The sequence below is a fragment of the Bombus affinis genome, chromosome 1, assembly GCF_024516045.1.
Source record: "Bombus affinis isolate iyBomAffi1 chromosome 1, iyBomAffi1.2, whole genome shotgun sequence".
In the NCBI taxonomy this organism is placed as follows: Eukaryota; Metazoa; Arthropoda; class Insecta; order Hymenoptera; family Apidae; genus Bombus; species Bombus affinis.
This window is the reverse complement of record NC_066344.1, coordinates 2,559,944-2,582,905: the sequence shown is the minus strand read 5'-3', so window position 1 is coordinate 2,582,905 and position 22,962 is coordinate 2,559,944. Positions and strand designations below refer to the sequence as shown.

The 22,962-nt window shown below is 36.1% G+C and overlaps 1 protein-coding gene and 1 long non-coding RNA gene across 3 annotated transcripts in view; one reads left to right on the top strand and one right to left on the bottom strand.

The window, feature by feature from the left end:
• Window positions 1-3,563, bottom strand: part of LOC126916428 (uncharacterized) — a 109,995-nt gene extending 106,432 nt beyond the window's left edge. Inside the window, exon 1 of the long non-coding RNA XR_007710556.1 lies at window positions 3,088-3,563. This is a non-coding gene — a long non-coding RNA (uncharacterized LOC126916428). The remainder of the gene's footprint in view (window positions 1-3,087) is intronic.
• The window catches only part of LOC126923947 (titin), a 239,916-nt gene that overhangs the window by 111,597 nt on the left and 105,357 nt on the right, over window positions 1-22,962 (top strand). For both annotated transcript variants that reach the window (XM_050739153.1, XM_050738320.1), the window contains 14 exons: window positions 13,566-13,608; window positions 14,260-14,534; window positions 15,066-15,280; window positions 15,454-15,675; window positions 16,250-16,587; window positions 17,202-17,550; window positions 17,902-18,140; window positions 18,399-18,628; window positions 18,836-18,979; window positions 19,102-19,359; window positions 19,560-19,703; window positions 19,798-20,070; window positions 20,710-21,255; window positions 21,937-22,414. In XM_050739153.1, coding sequence (XP_050595110.1) covers window positions 13,566-13,608; window positions 14,260-14,534; window positions 15,066-15,280; window positions 15,454-15,675; window positions 16,250-16,587; window positions 17,202-17,550; window positions 17,902-18,140; window positions 18,399-18,628; window positions 18,836-18,979; window positions 19,102-19,359; window positions 19,560-19,703; window positions 19,798-20,070; window positions 20,710-21,255; window positions 21,937-22,414 — 3,754 coding nt within the window. The remainder of the gene's footprint in view (window positions 1-13,565; window positions 13,609-14,259; window positions 14,535-15,065; window positions 15,281-15,453; window positions 15,676-16,249; window positions 16,588-17,201; window positions 17,551-17,901; window positions 18,141-18,398; window positions 18,629-18,835; window positions 18,980-19,101; window positions 19,360-19,559; window positions 19,704-19,797; window positions 20,071-20,709; window positions 21,256-21,936; window positions 22,415-22,962) is intronic.

The following is a 22,962-nucleotide window of genomic DNA, read 5'->3' as shown; positions in this document are numbered from 1 at the left end:
CCCGGGGTTTTTTACCTGACCTCGGAGTCATTAGGTTTACAGCTCGGGGAGGACACGCGATTCGGAATTTCTTAAAGAAGGGAATGGGCCTGCCCACCACTGGAAACAAACTCACTCAAAAATTCGAACTCAAAATTCCGTACAGCATATTGAAAAATATTTGCACAGCTGTATTTTTATATTTTTCAAATAATTTTTATTACATTTTTCAGAATCTATACGATAGTAGAAAAGATGAACGAACTTATTATTCAATCATAACGTAATAGTATGAATGAATTATCTCTAAACACACACACACATATATATAATGGAGTATCATTAATAGACTACAGATCTGTTGACACGAAATCCAGATATATAAAAATATACCTGAAAAATATCCAAAATAAGGTATTTATTATAATATTTAGTAGGTGGAAGAAATTTCTATTATATTCACAAAGAGATGAAATTGCATCAACATACTCGGTCCAACAACGATAATACTCTGAATGACTATACTCTCAAATGAATACGTATCTTTCGATGAGCGTGGTAATTGTTTGTCGATCGTGGACAAATGTGTCGACTGTTACGTAATCAATTTTGCATATTTAACATTCGAGCGATTTTCTTGGATTACAGATGATTATAACAGTCCAGATCAACATATTGAAATATTTACTTGAACTGAGTTCAATAGAATGTTAAAAAAACAAATAACAGAGGTTTCAAGGCTAACCGTTACCTTGAAACTAATGACCATTGAGCATTCATCGACGCAGAGACATTGCAAGACGACAATTAATAAACAACAACACAAAACATTCCCTTTTAATTTCAGTAAAAATCATTTTATAAATTCACAGAGATATCATTTTCCAACATTTAACAATCTTCCACGAAAGAAACGAAGTTACGTATTTTACATCCATTTCATTTACTTTACTTGTTACGACACAGTATCGTCAAATTTCCATTAAAATACCAAAATTTTGATGCTATCCGTGTCAATAATAAATCTCGCGCTAACTATGTTGCTAACTCGAATATCGACAGCAATGTCCTTCGTTTCGACAAACTTCTGCCAAAAAGATTTTCCACGGCAATACAACTGTAAGCTGGTTTCCCGTAAATTCTTGGAACTCGCGTTTCTACGAAATACGCAGCGATTCGGAACTTTTGCCGAGTAGTGTACACTTCCTGTCAAGACGAAAATATTGCTCGCATTATTCCAACAACCCTAACACGGTGCAGCAGTCTCGCTTTGAACCCTCGAACTGCAAATACGAGCGCTGACGCACGTTGTTGGAAACGAGTTGACAGGCCGGCAACAAAACGTCAACGAAACTTCCCTCAAAGGATACGAAACCGTACGAAACTTGCCCTTCGCGTTTCCAACTCTTTCGAAACATTCTCGAACCTAAATTACACGCAGCCTAAGAGTCTCGAAGGAGGATCGTTATTCTAAGCAACGGATAATTGATGGAACGCGTCTCGGTGAAATGGCAATTTACGCGAGTTCCAAGGTACACAAGGTTGGAGGCGTTCCAATATGGGGGATGAAAATACCGTTGCGTTGCTGTTACGTTTGTGTTTATTGCGCGATTCCATGCGAAAATCGAGAAGTTGCCAGATACACGAGGGGAAAAAGGAAAAGAAGGAGGAATTAAGGTCTGTTTTGCACCGAGGGACAAAAGAATAAAGCGATGGAAGGGTTTTAGAACGTGTTTGTCGTTCCCCATGAATCACTTGGCCGAAATAAGGCCTGGTCGCCTGGCACTCGGAATATTTTCGTCGGTTTAATCACCGCAATAGAAGCATTAATGCCCACTTCTTTCGAATACGCCCACGATCCTCGACCTTGCTTTTGCATGTACCGCTCGAACAATAGATTCGTGGCTACTGTCGCTTTCTAAATTGAAGAATCGTGTTTCGATGCGATCGATGCCTCGGGTTGGGGAAAGCTTTTAATATCGTTCGTGTGATTTTCTTTTGTGCTAGCAGATTTTGTATATTTTCTCGTTAGTTAGAAGAAATAGTTGTTTTTTTTTTTTTGGATGTAGGTCAAGTTATTAACGATGTTGGTTAAGAGTCTTTTTTTATTTTTCGAATAGGATTTCTTTATTCGCGAGTCTCCTATTTCTTTCGCTTGCCTTTCCACTTCGATGAACATGAATTATATGCATCTGCAAGGATTAAAATCGATCTATTCGTTGCTGTTTTTATGATCGTAAAGATTTCTTGTTAGAGAATAGTTCGGTTAATGGGTTGAAAGATTCGATCGGAAGAACGAAATCTGTTGATTTAAAATAGATCGAAAACGCGATATAATTTAATTGTTCTTTTAACACAGTCGACGAGTGTCAACGTTGTTATATAACTACATCATTCGTTTATTTCTAGTCTAAGTACACTAACGATAAGTGGCCAACGACTTATGAATTATATACTGGTGTAGATATTGCATCGTAGCATATATACCGTGAAATATTTTCTGCATATCAGGAATTTATAACGAAGGTCGTAAAGCATATAAAAATCAAAAGTAATAATTTAGAAGATGATAATAAATTTGGACTAATAAGAAATGACAGGAATTTATTCCATCGTGGATTTGCGTATACAGAGTGCTTCAAAATAAGTGCTACTTGAAATTCGTTCGTATTAAATACGTGCTAAAGCCATAAAATTTATTCCACTTTTCCTCTAAATTACAATTCGTAGATTATTTATCCAAATGAATTATGTATACTCGGGAAAAATCTTAATCTCTTTGCATTCCATTTTACCAAGCTCTATCGTTTTATTAAACGTTTCCTGTTACACATTTTATTAAAACAGATACGTAATTTCATTCCAGAAATAACGAACTTGCCTATGAAACGAAAAATAATAAACATGCACACATATAAATATACGTATACAACATAATTTCTAATACAAAAATCAAGACAGACATTGCACGTCGAACTTCGCGTAATATACGAAACGAACATCATTTCAGCTGACGTATATTTTAAACTAAGCTACATGCATAATCCTATACATTCATGAAATTTTATCTCGAAATTGGACGATATTTCATGCAACACTCCTACGTACCTTTTTCGCGAATGCGATTGTGAGAAACGTCTCGCGTAGAGGGGAAGATGGAGAACGAGCGTGCGCGCGTTTGATGTAAGAATTTTCAAGTGGCTGCGCATTTCTTCCGCCGGTCACGCGGCAGGAACAACCGTAAAGAAAGTAACGTAATTTTCCACGAGTCACGGTTATAGTCACGACTATGAATTTAAATACGTACGGTTTACGGCGTTCGAAACAGTTCCGCCGCAATACCTTTGCCAACTGCGCCTTCATCGTTTAATAGAAATCATAGCTATCGACGATATTCGCTGACTTGTACACGTCGGTTTCCTTGGGACGTAACTAACGTTAAGCGCGTTAATCGCGCATTATTTAACTGTGAGATGGCTTCATGAAGCCGCGATATACAAAGGCGAACATTTATTATTCGGTTACGTTCGCATTAATGAATCTTCTGAATAGACTTGATCGAATGAATTTATGTACGCACGATATGGAAAAGAATTGAAATTGGAAATTACCTTGATAAAGTTTTGTTCGAGTACAACTGTTAATAGGTAAATTATAGCATTTGGATAATGGAATATTAACGAAGGTAATTTTCTTTGCGTTATTATTCAGAATATAAATAGAGCACTAATCTATACTGTTATTATTTTCTTTGGAAAATGCCTAAGTTAATTTTAACTATTTTCTGATGTAACACAGTGCCAAATTATAATATCGAGATATTTATACGTATTTTATTTTTAATGATTCTCAGTTGAAAAATGTGACGTTTGAATGCGAAATGAATTTTGTCGTGAACATTAGGTTTGAAGAGTATTCCGTGCTATTAATTTTATATTTTCATGAATGAAACGTGTCCTTCATTTCTGAAGATTGAAATATCCGATCGAGTAATTGCTGTTCTTTTTGAATATCGAACTTCTTACGTCCACTTAGGTACATGACGTATGTCTTGATAGGAAGCCAAAAATGTCAGCGAAAAATCTCTCATACCACTTCTCACATACTGCATCTCTGTTGAGTTAAAATGCAAAGTGAAAAGTTAAGCTCACAATTCATCCATTGCATTTGTCTGTTATTTTTACGGCTATTTTTTAAATTGTATCAAAATGCCCAATGATACGTTACTTTTATAAAAACTAAATTAAACAACATTGCACAAAATATCATAATATATATCGTGCAGATATAAAAAAAAATATCTGAATTTAAAATAAAAAAATAGAATATTTCTCCATGACGCTAAGAGCATAAAATTTCTATTTGCATGTAACAAAACTTGTCTCTATCGAATCAAAATTACGATCCCTGTTGCATATGCAATTCCACATTATAAGGGGCTAATCACACAAAGGGCTGATATCTAGGTCACAATTCGATATTATACGAAAAAGGGTTGACACCTAAATCGTATTTCTAGTCATTTGAATTAAATTAAAAAATTCGTCGAATGTAGCGAAATTTAAGCGGAGGATTCGATAAGAAATCTGACTATAATTTCCGAACAACGCGAAACGTTCGGAATTCACAAGGCAAATATGAAAGTTGCGTAACGAGAAAATGAGACGCGTCGCATCGACTCGTTTTCGACGAGCGCGAGCTGTCCTGGCAGATTTCGCCGAAAGTCTGGTTCACTCGTCTCGCGCTCGTTGGTGTCCAGCAATTTTTCCGCCGTCTAAATTTTATCAGAAGGTCGATAAGTTTCAGCTGTCTCATTTTCGTGGCCGATGAAAAGTAGCTCGAACTCCACTTCCAAACCAAAAATATCGGACGTGTATAACTTTGCGGCTGATTCACGATCGTAACGATGCTCGAGCGTTTAACAAGAGAGATTCTTGAGAGCTTTACGGATGCAATTACCGCTTGGCAAGGGCACGAAGACAATTAGTTGGGTTTATAAACATGTTGACGTGAAACGGCGCATGATTACCATCACGATTCTTCGACCTTTCTTTCGTAGAAAATACGATTTCTTGGATGATTGAGGATGACGAGCTTACGAGTATCAGATCGAAAAGACTGTCATCTACGTCTCGATCTTAACAAAACTTCAAATATTTACAGTTCGAAATTACCGATAAGAAAGAGCAGTTGCTGAACAGATAACGTTGTTGACGTTATCCTTGTGAATCTCTTTTTAATTCGAGTAGGAACAGATATTTATTATGAAGAGTATTTGCAGTTTTTGATAGTTAATGAACGTGCTAGGGTTCAACTGATTTGCTTGTTTACTAAAATTAGTTACGAATTAGTATCAGTACGTTGTATAAACTGGAGTATTTGTTAGTAAGTCTTTGATAATTCGAGATAATTTTTTCATATTCTGATGCAGATAAAATGGGTATTTGTATATAAAAAGTTTCATAAAGATAAGAAAATGTTGCATTGTAATTTTTGCATTAATCATTGTGTAACCCAACGAAACGTTTTCAAGATCTTCGAATCACGAGCAGTCGTGACTTCATTTCCCTTAATCGTCATCCGTAACAAATTCTGGCTCAGCCATTTCGAGATCCTGCGAACATCTTCAATTCGTTTTCAGCAATAAAAATTTATTTTTCGACTCGTTCTAAATTTCTCGTGAATTATCACCTGCAACGAATTTTAAATCGATCTTTCTAACACTCGATGAAAATTCTCCAAAACCGTCGGATATTAAAAAACTACGATTTAAAATTGCCTTTAATTATTAACCCCAATAACGCTGAAACCATCAATAATCCTCGAGGAACAGCCATGTCCGCGATATACTGCGTGTTCGTGGCTTCTAAAAATTTGCTAAATTGCTCTGTCCCAGACCAATGTCAACGGACGGATAATCTTTCCTTTATTGTTCCTTCAATGCACTCGACATTGACTCGTGGTGTGCCAACACAGACTTCTGTCTATCACGCATAGTCGAATTCGAAGAGTGCCAACGGCGGTATCATGTTTAAAAAGAATACAGGTCGCGCGTGGGACGCACGAAATTGCATGCGAAAAGCTGCCGACGATGCTAAGAAATTCGTAATCGATGAAAGCCGTGACAAAGTCAGCTGTTGATGACGAGATGCTAAATCATCGTTATTAATAAAGCGGCACCTAAGGTCTTCGCGTAACGCCAAGTTACAATCAGCGAAACGTTGCAAATGAAGCCGTTCCGATCGTTAATTTTGAACAGTTACCGATCCATTAACGAGTCGATGAGACGCAGCTTGTTTAATAAATATGGCGAAACGCTTGGTTGCATACACTTTGCAAGATTTATTTATATCGTGTTCACGAAGACGGAAGAACGGGCCTAATTAAACCTTCCTTTACTTTCGACTAAAAAGGAAGTCATTTACGTGATTCGTTTTGGATACCAGAGAACATTTTAACGAGAAATAAAATTTACACTTGGATTGAATTCAAATTTTATATAATCGATGGATGGTCAGTATACGAGTTATTTCATATTGGTTGCATTAATTGTTGCATAAATTTATTTCGATTAGTATACTGTATGTAGTTATACCGTAATGGGAGTAATGTAGAACCTAGAAAAAGTTGCAACGAGTTGTAGGATATCCAACTTGAATGAACTGATTTATTCGTTATATATATACGATGTTAAATTCATGGATTTATTTATGCTCGAGTTTTAGATTAGGTCACAGATGATGTTAAGATGAATATATATATATTAATAGGTTACAATTAGCAACTAAATCGGATGTTTATCACGATGCTCTAAGTTCGATTTCCCTCTAGTTTCTATCGAAAAATTTGATTTTGATACTGCTAATTAGTGATTAATCTAACAGACTCTAAAATGAATTCAAATATATTCTGACACCTTTACTCGAGTGAACTACATTTTTATTTTACAGCCGTATAATTTACATTCATATACATATTCTCTTTGTGCTTGGGATTTTTAACTAGCTCGTTATGATAAAAATAATAATAAACAATGTCTTGCAAAGTGTTTTTCTACAGTGCAAACCAATTTTACTGATTTAACTAAGCATCTATATAATTACCAGCCTAGAAGTTAAAGCGCCCATCCAGATGTCAATTAATCAGCCACGTCACTTCCTGCTAACTGTACCTAACTTAAAGAGATCGCACCTACCTAAGAATAACTACTTAATAGCGTAAAGCGCATAGATATCTGCATACGAGTACTTACATAGAAGTATGTACTTCGATCAAACGTCAAATTTAAAATCAAAAAGGAACTCTTTCCCTTCGCCTATTTCTATTATATTTTCAATTAAATACGAAATTAAGTTTCAACGTGAATATGAATCAGGGCACAAAAGTTGCCAGAGGAAAATTATTCGCTTCGTGTTAAATGTATATCAAACGAATCAGCCCTTAAAAAGTCCCTTTCCGTTCGCAGATTTCATATATTTCAATCAAAGACGAAACTAACTTGGTACATAGTTATATACATCAGTTTAAAAGTTTATTCTTTAGAAAGAAACCTTCTCTTTCATCTATTTACTATTTTTTGTATCAAGCATCACCTACATAGCACGTACGCACATACAAACACATAGAAATCCATATACAAAATTACGAATTTTACGTTAAATATACATAAAACGTAAAAAATTCCTCTTCCTCCATCAAAATATTACGAAATAATTTGCATAACGATTTAACCATGTTCAAACCTCGGCAGATCAGCTTCTTTAAAAAATTCTCTTCACCTACGTATCTGAATGACACGCATGGTCACTTGCCCAACAATAGCGAAACCTCGGTAAACCGAAGCTAAGCGAAGAACCGAGGCTCTTCCTACCATTCAAAAGAACAGCATCGCCCCTCGAAATCAGCTGATCGAGACGTCAGCGGCTGTCAGTCGAGGTCGTAAACAATAACCTGACCCAACAATCGATCAGTCAACCGAGGAACAGGCAGAAAATGATGACACCACCATCAACCTACATCGACCATGAACGAAAAACACGAAAAGTAACCCTCGAATATCCCACCATGTTAAACATTCATCGAAACCATAGGAGTCTTTTCTTCGAGTAAATTCACTCCACCCACGTTTCACTGTCGTTTGCAATAAACATTTATAAATATTTTCAAAGACAGAGAGACTGTCCAACCGCTAAGAAAGAGAGAAAGATGCTCAACTATAAGGACAAGGAGGGTTAGAAGGGGCGGGATAACATCGTTTGGAGCTGTTTTATTTTGGTCAGTGACTGGCTTTGCGTAACGTCCACGGCGATTGGTCGAGGTGCATGTAGTCCGGCCGGTGGAGACGCGTCGCGGCGCTGGGCGCCGCGCAAAGATAGTTGCTCCTAAAATGGCTCACGGTAACGCGATCCCCATCTGGATGCAAAAATAGGATCCCGCGGTTATCCGACCACGTTACGTCCTTCTCTCTCTCTCTCTCTCTCTCTCTCTCTCTCTCTCTCTCTCTCTCTCTCAGTCACTCGCTCACTCTCGCTTCTTCGTGCGTTTTTTTCTGTTTTCGTCTGTCTTTGTCCCTCTCTCGCCCCCATCTTCCTTGTCTCAAACGAGAATGGTACCGATCTTTCTTTTCTTCAGCGTCTCTTCGGTTTTATCTGCATTAAACGCATATACGTATGCGCGTCTTTGTTTATAAAGCTGGAGATGATTCCTTGAATTAATTTGCAATAATTTTGATAATTGGTGGCAGAGATACGGAGAAATTTTATCTCGTCTGGCATTTTTAGTGATAAGGAAATGTTAAGCTAATGATGTGTTCTTTATTTCGGTAGATTCGAGAGCTGATGAATATTAATAAGGTCAGAAACGTGGTGAAAAGAATGGAAGCTACGTAGAGATTTTTTTGAATTTTTTAATATTGTGGGATTTTTTAATATCTTGGCGTACGTCTTTGTACGTTCAGATTTCTCATAGATATCATCTAAATATTCGATTACAATAAAATTTAGTGTTTAACAATACTTAAATAATATTTAATTGTACATTTAATATCAATCATAGGTCTTATCAAAACCTAGTAGTTGTATTAGGTTGTCCGAAAAGTTTCTTTCGTTTCATAAGGTGATGAACAACAATTTCTGTTTTATATTATTTTATTGATTTAGGTATGATCCATTTCGTTCTATTTCTATTATTACGTTCGTGCTTAATTCAATAAACTAATACAAAACAAAAAACATTGTGCGTCTGTAATTTTCTTATAAAAAAAAAGAAACTTTTCGGACAACCCAATATTAATCCTCAATCATGTTACAGCATAGTTAGCCCTGAAGAGATTATTTGAATTACTTAATTTCTATCACATAAAACATGAAATATAAATTAAAGTTAAATAACCGCAAATCAAACAGCCCAAGTCAATTCAAACTTTTGATTTTAATCGATGTTAATTCAAATTAATTTCATTAATTTGATTTTAGTCGTTCGTAACCAAACGAGGAATATAAAAATTCCATTAAAAATCAGTATTTACATTGAGAGTATTATTTCGTTAAATCTGGTCTTTCAAGACTTTCGACCGAGAACGTACTTCGCATACGTGAACTTATAACTCCTCCTAGCAAGGAGGAATGAATGGCTCCTTGTGAAACGCACGCGTTGATGGATTTCAGGTTGCATATTTTTATTTCGTCTCCAGACGATCGATTTGCATACCCTGGGTGGCGTAAGTTACGAAGTCACATTTTCTCGTGACTAAGAGAACCCGTGTTAGTAGCTTAACTTGAATTCTTAATAAATGTGTGCTTGTTCGTTCATTAAACGACAATAGGACCCTATCTTGAGATGATATTGAATGTAGGAAGCCCAACAGAGAAAGAATCGATGTAGTCTAATTGTTAAATCCGTAGTTCATTGTTATTTTACGTTAAAAAAGAGTGGACATCTCTGAATGATCTGTGAATGAATAAAAGCAGTTTGAAATGACTGTTCGATAGATACTTTTATCGAATCAAATTACAAAATGTTCGACATATAAAATAAAAGATCGAACGACCAACTGATCAGCTAAAAAAATTATCTTCGGAAGTAGGAAAGTAGAGAAAAATAAGGAGATGTCAGAAACATTATTTTTTTTAATCTTCATAGAATTGTTATAGTATTTTCTTGAAACAAATAAATATATAACAGCAAATAATTTATTCCTCCGAAACATTGAACGTAATCATGTAACTGAGTGATAAAATTAAAAAATCGAAAAGAGTTGATCAGTCTGTCTGCCGATTCTTCGTTCGATCGATGGGTCTATGTTTTTTAAAGATTATTAGTCATCTCTTGGAACTCTACAGTTGATAGAACAAACATGGATTCGTTATCTTTCGTGTTTTTAATACCAGGTGCTCCAAGTCCCTATTTTACCTTGACATTCTGACGCTCTTCTTCCGCGTAATGTCTGTCGATCTTTATCAAATTACAATATCAAACGCTCAAAAATATCATCTACTTCCAAACAAGACTATGTTAGCCATTCGTTAAATGCAAACATCGTTTCATCCAAACGTATATTCTCGCTCTAAGGTATCTACAACGTCATTGAAATGTGTAAATTAATAAGAAGAACTTAACCCTAATATTATTATTAATTATTATTAATATCTGATTTTGGTCTGGAGAAAAAGAACTATTAAATATCGAAACAATTCCACCCACAGTTATTAACACTACAACTATCGATAGTTAACACGAAACTATTTCTACCAAAACCAGTGAAAATGACTGGTCTTTAAAAAATACGTAATAATAGAATATTTTTATATTTATTGATTTATTATTTTCTTACAGAAGCAATTCTATGTTATGTAGTACATTTTTGGTATTGTTGATCCATCCGGGATTATGATTCCTAAACGAGGGTTGACACATTCATAAAATTGTAGAACCAGTCATTTTGGTTGGTGTGGTATTTCTAGTGTTAGCATCTAGTGATCAATCTGGAATTTTCCTGATAACTGATATCGTCATATCGAATAATAAGTGGTAAAAATTGTAAAAACGTGTGGGAAATTGTAAAAAACGAGATAACTGGTTAATTGAATTTCGATAAACAGATTGCAGGACCCTTTTACACTTTGACAAGTACCAGTCATTGTGACTGGCATTGGTATAAGTAGCCTTGATACAAAATTATTTTCAGATTGAATACATAAAGAATAAAATGAAATTCATTATATTATTCTTTTGGTAATCGTTGCGAAAGTCATTACATCATTGCGGAAATAAATATAACACGAAGTAGGAATTTTGAAATAAAATGGTAAAACCAGACAATTTTACTGGTGTGGTAGTTCTAGTGTTAATCTTGTAATTGCAATTTAGCTTTTAAAAATCAGCCATCTCACGTCATTATACCATATATTCCACTGCACATTCTCCTAATGAAAAATCCTACACGTTAATCCTAATAACGAAAAATACGAAATCGACACAGGTATTTTTATTTAAATCGTTGCAACTAAATTGCATCGTATAAAAAAAAATTGAACAACTGTACGATTACTCTCCGGTAACATCGAATATTTCTAAAGACAAATTCTACTGCGAACAGCAAGCGGTGATGATATCTCGCAGTAATAAATATAATAATAAAATATTCGGCAGAAAAACAATCTGTAGCGAAAATAAACGCAACGTCGCGTCTCTACGCTTTCTCACAAGCTTCTTCCCTTTTGTCGGATTTATTGCGCGATGCATCTCGCTTAAACATGGTTCGAATTTCTGAACGATCGCGTCACCGCTTCTAGAATCCACTCGGGTGCTTTAACCGTGATAACGAAAGTGGTTTAAGCGGCGGTCGTCGAGATTGTTGTCGGAAGTTTATTTTCGTCGCGTTCCCGTCTAGCTGCTGTCAATTAATTTCCTGTAGCTGGCGCCCGTTTAATCGTCGGACGCGTTGCCCGCGTAATTTCGATCGAAAGAGTCCTTTAGCTCGTGAGAGTTGGACGATGCTGGTTAGCAAAAAGAGAACACGCGAAATTACGAGGTCAGAAAAGCGATCCTTTATTTTTCCTCGCGCGTTTGCTGGTGAAATGGCGCAGATGTTGCCGATGATTCAGACGCTTTCCAGCTCGTGAAACGATGAAATTACTTAATCCAGGAATTGGCGAACGAATAACTAGCAGTGTGTCATAATGACGGTTGTATACAAAACGGTTTCGTGTTATAAATACGGATTTTTAGTGGCAACCGTTAGAGAAGTTTTAGGTTGCACGGATATAAAGTATCTTTATGTGAAAAAGTAGGATGTGGAGTTGGAAAATATCGAATTTTATGCTGCTAGCTGATTTCTTTCGATAGTACCATTTTTTATGTACGATGCCTTTTCCATGTCGATTTATTAGAGCAGTATTCTTCAACAAATTTTAATGTTTTACTACGTCGAAGAATTAAGTAGATTTAATTCTGTATAGACAGATTGGACAATTTTACTTTTCAATTTCTCTCCTTTCAATTTTTACTTTTCTCGAAGAGAGATTAAAACGTTTGTCTTAAGACGGTGTAGGTTTTCTTATATCGAAGAAATAAGAAAATTTGATCTTCCGTAAAAAGATCGAGACTCCTTTCTCGACTTCTTTCTCTCTGGATTTTTACTTTTATTGAAAAGAGTTAAAAGAGTTGGATATCTCACGATATACAGGTTATACAATACGGACATTGATATGTACAACAGAATTTAGAATTTTTTAAATTTTCTGGATATTCAAAAAGTCAAAGAAATTACGCTTGAAAGTAATTGTTTCATCTTGTCTATGGAGGACTAAAATTATTTATCTCTATGGTTTTCAAAATTACGTTTCTATCCAATTTTGTTGAGTTTAGCTGATTCAACTGTAACTGGATAAATTTGTAGAGAATTCTAAAAATTCCATAAGAAATACCGTTACACTCGATGGCAACACTTCAACAAATATTTGTATTTATCTCGCGTGACATAATTAGAAATTTCAGGAAACATCGAATCATTTAAAATGAAAGATATGACGATAAGGGTGTTGTATTATTCACATTGTTTCAAAAATTACTCGCTTGAGAAAAGTTGAACACGAAATGTCAAAAGTAATGTAAATACGCTTACGGGTCACAAGTATTTCGCGTCAACGGGGCCCCGTGCTTAATTAGCAAATTGACTTAATTGCACCGAGTTCCAGTGTAGATAAGTCTGTAAAAAAGGTGCACGGTCGGCATTGCGCGTGACGGCGACAGAGAAGAAAACGGCGTCAACGCAACGGTTCGTTTCCTCGGCTCGTTCTGGCCCAGTTGGGGGAACGAGAGGAAATACACCAGTAGCGAGCATCCCATAAACAGAAATAAAAGTGACCAACGTAGAGAAAAACTAGGCGAAAGCTTCGTAATGCATTTTTCTTTCGTTCGAAAGATCGAGGACGAGATTATTTAATGACGTATACGTAGGAAAGAAAATTGAACATAAAAATGCTGTTTATAAAATCGATCGAATTAACGTTAACATTATGTTAACCTTTTATTTTTACGTGAAGATGTACGCAGCATTCATATGTTGTTTCTTTTGTTGCTTATAGTTCAAGGGGAGATTGTGATGCAGACGACGCCCACGGTACCAACGTGAGTATTTTCCCATTTATTTGAAAAAATATTTCTTCTTCCTTAGAAAAGTCACTTGAGAAGGCTCTCTCATTTAGGATATTGATATCGTTTTAAGAATTGTAAAAGATTCGGATAATTAAATTGGAATTATCCCTTTTTGATTAAATTGAATTATTCCTGTAGATTTATGTAATTTTCTAATTTCTTTATGTTTCCAAAAAGCTTGAAAATATTCGAAATTTTAAAGGAAATTTTAAAAATTAAATACCAATCGATATCTCCATTATATTGTCCGAAAAGTGTCTTTCTTTCGCAAACGTGTTCTTTACAACAGTGCACGTTCATACAAACGTGAATCCAAGTCTGTGAAATGTTTATCACAACAGAACAAAATCGTACGTAATTCGACAAAATAATATAAAACAAAAAATCTTGCGCGTCTATTATTTCCTCATAAAACGAAAGAAACTTTCCGGACAACCTACTATAACGAAATTATCGTTCAAATCAAATATTTGAAGTCTTCAGGAATAAAAATAAATTCAAAGATTTTGTGTCATCGACGAATGTTAAAAGTAGAAGAATTTGCCAGAATTTCATTTAATGTTACACGACAATTAATAGACATAGAATTTAACTTAAAATTAAATCTCATAATTCTCGTTACAGATTTACCGGCAGACCCGGCGATCCATCGCCACCGGTCTTCGAACAGATCTTTAAGAACGCCAGATTCGCGCAGGGTGGAAACGCGATTTTCGAGGGACGCGTCCGGGGAAATCCAAAGCCCACGGTATCCTGGACGCACAAGGGTGCGCCGTTGTTGGAATCATGGAAAATTCGAATGTCTTACGACGAGAAGACCGGAGCGGTCACGCTTCAAATTAACCAAATTGGTCCTGGGGACGAGGGTGAATACACGTGCAGTGCTAAAAATCAATACGGTGAGGCTCTTTCTCAAATATCTTCAACGTACAATTCTATTCTAGTTGATGTATAGCTCGTATTAAAAAATCAGTGTTCCAACTAATTAAAGAGTTTCACGTGCTCTTTTCCACTAGAGTGCTTGTTAAATTATTTTGAAATATAGATACGTAGACTAAAACTGGATAAAATTAAATTGCCATTTCGTACTGAAGAGAGTTTTACCTCGATTATATAGTAGATCGCAATCATAAACATTTATTAGAATTTTATAATTGAAACTTCCATTACGTATGCCGAGTGCGAGTCTATAAAAACAAACATTCCATTTAGTTCTGCTTTTATCCGTGAATAAGAAGAAGAAGATACTTTCTACGATTACATGATTTATATTAACATTTTCTGTGCCGCTTGGAGTTAGCCAGTGATACGCGTTAACTCTTCATTCTGCGAATAAATGAATATAAAAATATTCTTTGAGAAATTATTCATTGAATAAATAGAAATAAAATTAAAATATTATAACAGCATATTTTTCTTTTTCTTTTTAGGCGAAGCAATCTGCTCCGTTTACATTCAACCAGAAGGATTTGGACCTCCACAACAACAACAGATGGGTTTCCGGAAGGAATACGCTCAGACCTTCCAGTCCACCGAACAGAAGTCTCAAACAGGAACACAAAGCGTTCAACAACGTAGTTATCAACAAACGATCGATAAACGAAGTTACGTTAACGGAACTTCTACCAGCATCGAAGATTTCAAGGTTATTATTTTATCGATTTATTCAAGGACAGATATATATATCTACAAAGAAATATAAGAACAACAAAAATAAGCATAAGAAACAAATATACATACAGAGGAAATTTATCTCTTGGGAACTTTTTTTTTTTGATTTATGGTTGAACGAAGGATAATAGTATGACTAATTTGCAGGTGGACACTTTCGAATATAGACTGCTGCGGGAAACGGAGTTTCGAGAGTCGATTACTCGCCGTTTCGTGGGCGAATCCGACGTGCAGATTTCGACGGTGGTAGATCGTAGTCTGGGACCGGTTGCACCTCCGCAAATCACGCAGAAGCCGAGAAACTCGAAGCTTGTCGAGGGATCCGATGCCGTTTTCACTGCGAAGATCTCGGGCAATCCGAAACCAAGAGTAAGCTGATGACGTTTTTAATTCGTTCGTGTCTTTGAATTTTTAAATATTTAATACTTGAGATTTGGTATATTTCTCGAAAGACTTTAGTTTAGGAGACTCTGTTTCTCTAAAGAACAGAATGAAAATACGTATTTATTTCGATAGATTTCGAATGAAATCGAAGAACAAAGAGAAAAACTAAACCATCGTAAGAAATAAGAGAATGGAAAGATACGAGTCAGCAGAGGATGTTTATGCGTTTATGGCAAACTGAAATGTGCAAAAATACACGGAATGCACGTAACATGCAAAAATGTACAGAACGTCTCATCATTATAATATTTAAGAAACGAAGCAAGTCTTCATTCGGGTTTTCTTTCTTTAGCTTTCTAATGAAATAATAATCATAATTTAGTTTTACGATATTATTATAATTTTACTATAACATTTAAAGAATCGAACAATCAAGTTTAATTTCATCGCTTATTCTCGTGATACGAATTTGCATAAACGTCTTCGATCTATTTAGAAAATTATAAAGATCGATGTTGCTTAAAAATAATTTTCTATGCAATTCCACTTTCTATTTCAGTTAACTTGGTTCAAAAACGGTCAGAGGATCCGCGAATCACAACGCGTGGAAATGAGCCATTCGAATCAGCAAGCTACCTTGAGGATCAGAGTCGCCCTGCCTGAAGACAGTGGTCATTACACTTTGCTCTCGGAAAATCCTCAGGGTTGCACCGTCAGCTCTGCATATCTAGCGATTGAATCCAGCGATCAAGTAGATCAGGCCTATCAAGCTCCAAGAGAAACGATCAAAACTCAGCAAGTTGAAACAACTGGCGAGTCCGACTCTGGAAAAGTACTGCCGCCGAATTTCGTTCGCACGTGCACCGATCGCGATGCCACCGAAGGAAAAATGACCAGGTACGTTTCGCGTATACTTTCGAATTGTTCAATTTTGAGGAAGATAATAATTATTTTTTGGAATGTTAAAAATCTTACGACAATGGTAGAAAAATATGTGTGTGACAGTTGACGATGCAGAATTTTTATTATTTTTTATGGATCGTTTAGTCTCTTATTGTTATTACTTTCGGTCTTCTTACAACTTAAAAATCTTGCAGCGTACGTGAAAATACACGCCATAAAAGTTGACACTATCTTTGTGTCATTTCATACTTTTCATTTAGTGTTGCAAGAAAAATGTTATCCATCTGACAGAAATTTAAAATCGTAAAAAGAACATAGAAGAATATTTCTACCGTTGGTTAATTAACAATTGGACCAATATTTTATTATTTGCTAATAAATTAAAAAAAGTTGCTGACCAATATTTTATTATTAGCAGATAAAATATAGCACCAGTTATAAAATATAGCATTCTATAAAATAGGATAGTATTCATTGTACTGCTCTATGTTACTCTATCTTTACCTACTTTCCACTTTTACATCGGCCTATCATTCTTCTCTACGTAGAGACAATTCTCAAAATGAAGAAATTAAGAATCACATGCAAGAATAACACGTGACTTTCAGGTTTGACTGCCGCGTAACCGGCCGTCCGTACCCCGAGGTGACATGGTACATAAACGGTCAGCAAGTAGTCAACGACCTGACCCACAAGATCCTCGTGAACGAGTCTGGTAATAATTCATTGATGATCACGAACGTGAGCCGCGCGGACGCCGGCGTCGTGACCTGTGTCGCTAGGAACAAGGCTGGCGAAACCTCGTTCCAGTGTAACTTGAACGTGATCGAGAAAGAACAAGTTGTCGCGCCAAAATTCGTGGAACGATTCACAACAACGAATGTAAAAGAGGGAGAACCGGTTGTTTTCATGGCTCGTGCAGTTGGCACTCCTGTACCGCGTATCACCTGGCAGAAGGTGAGTTAATTAGCGTTTCAAAATTAACATACAGTGGTTTTCCTGAAAGATGAAATTCTTCATTCGAAAACTACAATTCTTCGTCGACGTCGGTTTTAAAAGATGGTTCGATCAAATTGAAGTAACAATTCTAAAAAATCCTGACTTATTCATAGAAATGAAACGAAAATTAAATTCGCCAGAAACTGAGCCTTTTTGCGTCTGTAGGCGAGATTTCTTGCGATATTGTTTATGCTATGCTTTGAATAACAACGTCGAACGTCGAATGGACGTGAAAGAAAAATAAAAAATAAAAATGAGAGAATGGGAAGAAGCGATAAAAATAAATTTTCTTGATATCTGTTAACATAGGATGGAGTGCCGATAACACCTGGACCGGACGTGCGTATTTCAACGGATGGTAGCGGAGCATCAACTTTAGATATACCCTACGCAAAAATGTCAGATGCCGCTTGGTACCAGTGCACGGCGCAGAATGTAGCTGGCTCTACCGCCACCCGAGCACGGCTCTTCGTGGAAACACCGAAAGGAGTAGCCCCCGAACCAAGACGCCTGAACTTACCCCGACCGACGAAAGTCATCGAACCAGAGTAAGCTTCAATTCTATTTGTGCAAATATTAATTGCTATTTAAACATCGTATTCGTTTATTTTCTAGCACATTATATTTTTAATAATATAATTATACGATATTGGATTTTGAAATCCAATATTAAAATTTGATCAAACGAGATATTAATATATTATAATTTTATTTTTATGCAAACCAAAGGAAAATAGATGGTAGGGTTTTAATAAAATTTATATCTCGTTTATAAAGACTGGAGGTAACGATAAAATCGATTACAGACCAGCGCCTGGCCCCGAAGTGATTTATTTGAGACACGTGGAACGCGCCAAGCCATATTTGCCTCCACCCGAGGAAGATAGAGTTTATCCACCACCACGTTTCATCATACCGTTGAAGGACGTCCATCAGATCGAGGGTGGACGAATTCACTTCGAGGCCAGAATCGAACCGGTGGGCGATCCCACCATGAGGGTAGAGTGGTACGTCAATGGACGAGCTCTTGATGCGAGTAAGTAACTTTCTGAAATATTAATGTAATATCCTGAAGATTATTCATATACACATTTCAATGTTTGAATCGTTGAATCTTCATATGTCCGGAATTCGAAACTTTTAAATTTGTTAATCTTCAAATTTTTTAAATTCCGGTCTCGAATCTTCGAACTTGAAATCTTTCAGTTTATTAATTTTATCGTATCATATCTATCGATTTTAGGTTCCCGTGCGACTTCTATCTTCCGATTTGGCTTCATCTCTCTCGACTTAATTAGCATCGTTCTTCAAGACAGCGGCGAATATTTATGCCGCGTCGTGAGTTCGACCGGAGTCGCCGAATCTCGAGCTACCCTCAGCGTGACACGTGAGTTTTCGTTATTTACTTAAATTTCCGATCTCTCTGTTCTCACGATCCGGAAGCTACCAATATTCTCTCGAGATCAGAAAATTGTGACAATGTTAAATAAAAAAAAAATCTCATTGTAGCACGCGCAACAATCGAACAGGCTAGCCAACACCCCGATAGCCTTCAATATATTCAACAGCTCGAGGATTACAGCAAGTACCAAAGGCAGGAGAGTGTGGAGGAGATCTCTTCACAGCGGCCGGCCTTCATCCGACCACTCCAGGATCTAGGAGAGCTACAGGAAGGTCGTAACGCTCATTTTGAAGCGCAACTGACACCTGTAAGCGATCCCACGATGAAAGTGGAGTGGTACAAGGATGGCAGGCCAATCACAGCTAGTAAGTACATTTCCAATGTATCCAAATTATCAACGATACTAGGGTTTCTAGGTTATTTTTAATAATTAACAATTCATTATTTAATATAATATAATTAATCATTAAGAATATTTACATAAATTCTGTTTATCTGTCTTTTCGCTATTTCTCACTACGTTTTCTCTTTTTACAAGATTTTAACGAATAATAATTATACCTAGGCTCAAGAATCACAACCATCTTCAACTTCGGGTACGTCTCGCTCAATATATTGCACCTACGAGCTGAAGATGCCGGTTCTTATACTGTCAGAGCTGTGAACCGCTTGGGAGAGGCCGTCAGCTCCGCGTCTCTTCGTGTCTTTGGTAAATGTCGTGAAATAACATCGTCTCTATATATTGAATAATAGTATTTGAAAGAATATTTAATTACATTGTACGTGTTATCGGATCATTGTAGCACGCACAAGCGTTACTACTGATCTGGGAATCCCCGAGCAACAAAGGTATATCGAGGCTGCCGAGGAATTGGAAGCCTATCAACAGGCTATGCACCAGAAATACGTACAGCAACAGCCTGAACCGACTAGCCCACCGGAATTCAAATCTCCTATCAAGGATCAAAACAACATACGAGAAGGCGGATTTGCTCATTTCGAAGCACGTCTAGAACCAGTCGGCGATTCTGATTTGAGAGTCGAATGGCTCAAGGACGGACGCCCTGTAGAAGCAAGTAAGTAGAATCTTTTTCTATATTCTGCTGCAAAGTATGCTGCATATTGTAGTTTAATAAATCCACTTACATACATAATATTTGGAGTTATAGAATTGTGGAATTTTTAGATCATAGAATGATGGAAAAGCATTGCAGAATTCTAAGAGTATTACAATCAGAATCTAAGATTGTGAGATTGTAAAATTAAAAATCTTACGATCTTTCGATGCTAAATATTGAAGATTCTGAAATTGACGAAGCAATCAAATTTTAGGACAATTTTAGGATAAAATATTGTAGTTCTGAAATGTTAAGGTGTAAGATTCGTACCGTTTCAAAGAGAAATAATAATTACAAAGTTACAAATTAGAAAATCATGGAATTCTATAATCCCAAAATTTTCAATCGCTAAACTTCAAAATTCTGGAATTCTAGAATTTTAAAACAGAGATTGAACTAAAATTACGATATCGCAAGATATCAAAATTCTATAATTCCAAAATTCCAACACTCTGAAATCCCTAGAAATATATTGTCAGAATTTTCATGCAAAATTCCAATATAGAATTTTCAACTTACAAAACTCTCCAATGCCAAGTGTCAAGAAATCCAACATTTCCATAATTTCAATCACACGAACGAAAATTTTCCCTTCAGGTTCACGGATCACGACATTCTTCAACTTCGGTTACGTGGCATTGACCATCAAATACGTAACCATTCACGACGTTGGTATATACACTTGCCGCGCATACAACCGCGTCGGTGAAGCACATACAACCGCTCAACTGAGCGTCATCAGCAAGAACGATGTCATCTATGACAGTCAACATCCGACCGGACTTCAGAAGATTCAAACTTTGGAAGATTCCAGCAGATATTCCCGACAAGTTCAAGAAGAAACACAAGTAACTCAAGCACCACGATTTTTGGGCAACCTGAAGGGTACTAACAAGATCGTTGAAGGTCAACGTGCTCATTTCGAGGCTCGTGTGGAACCTCAGAGCGATTTAACTATGACAATCGAATGGTACCACAACGGAAAATCTATCACTGCTGCAAATAGAATTCAAACATATCACGACTTTGGATACGTGGCTATAGATATTCTTCAGGTCAGACCTGAAGACGCTGGTACTTACACTGTGGTCGCTAGAAATGCTCTTGGAGAAGCTAAATTGTCCGCCACGATGATCGTGGAGAGTAAGTTTTTGAAATTTCGTTATACGTAGGTATATGGTGAGAAACAATAAGCAGGTCAATGTAGATAAATGTTAAAAATCGTCGTTCTAAAGCGTGTTTATAAATATTCATACATTTACGATAAAATGGACGCATATTCGTTCTAGTTGTGTCTTAATGAGATTTTTCAGTTCTTTGATGAAATAGTATCTTCGGTTTAGTTATGCTTAGTTATATTTAGAGTCGTTGGAAGTCTTCTTTCCATGTATATTATATAATTATCTATTATTTTATTTTATTTTATCAAATAAACTATCTCTAAATAATTTATTCTTATAGACGATTTTGTTCATTCTTCGCGCGTCTAGACGATCCAATACATTTCACGAAATAAATCGAAGATAATAAAATATTTCTATTGCAGTCTCGAATTTGCAACAACTTTTATCATGAATTTCGGAAAACGATTGGATCAGAGAATTACTTTATAGTACTTAAAAAAATGTCAAGTTTTATATAAAATTTCCAACATTAAATTTTATAATATTAGTCATAGATTTATACAATAGTATCGTAGAATATTAGATATAGCATATATAGCAGAAGTATAGAATATTAAATATAACATATAGCAGAACTATATAGTATCAAATATATATTCTACCAAACGCCATAATATAATCTTATTTTTTTTAATAATAGCACGCTCAAGCGTCGATACCAGCAGTATGCATCGCACTTCCTACGAGAAGACTCAGCGTCTCGAAGAATCGAAATTCGTCGAGCCCCAATATCACATCGAGGAAATTTCAAAATCAAAGCCAATATTCGTGCAGCCATTGAGCGATCCTAAACCAGTGAGCGAAGGCAAGAACATTCACTTAGAATGTCGTTTGGAACCCATGGGCGACCCAACGATGAGAGTCGAATGGTTCCAAAATGGTCGTCCGGTTACCGTTGGCTCCAGATTTAGAACTTACTACGATTTTGGTTTCGTCGCTTTGGATATCGTGCATTCGACTATCCTCGACTCTGGCGAATATACTGTCAGAGCCACCAATCATCTTGGCACTGCTCATACCTCAGCCTGCGTCAGAGTAATCGGAAAGTCTGATGTTGTTACCGAAACTCAGCACGAGCAATCGCTCGAACAGATTCAAATGCTGGAAGATTCATCGAGGTTTGTAATATTTAATGGAGTTTATAGTAGAACTATAAAATGAGGTATGGAATTTTTGCTTTTACGAGCGCTAAAAATATGTGGATATTTTTGGCGAATTTAACGTTCTCTTTTAATGGAACGGAGATACGTCTGTATATATACGAGTGTTTATTTATTTTCGTCCTAACAGTTTAAATATAATTTAGTCCATCTGTATTGGTACATTTAAAGTTGTATTATGTGTAGATAGCGTTAAGAGTATCATAAGACCAAAATCTATGCGAAGATTTCTAGAAAGCGATTTGGTCGAAAATCAATTGGAAATTCAAACTTCCTCCCTTTTCTAGACTCGAATATTTTTTACGAAACGTTAAACTGAATTTTTAGATTTACTTTAAATTTAGTAATTTCATTTAGTTTCAACGCTTATATGCTTCTACAATTAATTGCTTTTTAATAAAGAATATCAAATAGTCTTCTTTCGTTGAACAGTCGAATTGGGTCTTCGATTTGAATTCTAAAAAATGTGTATTATGCGAGTGGCTCAGAAAACACACTACTCAACT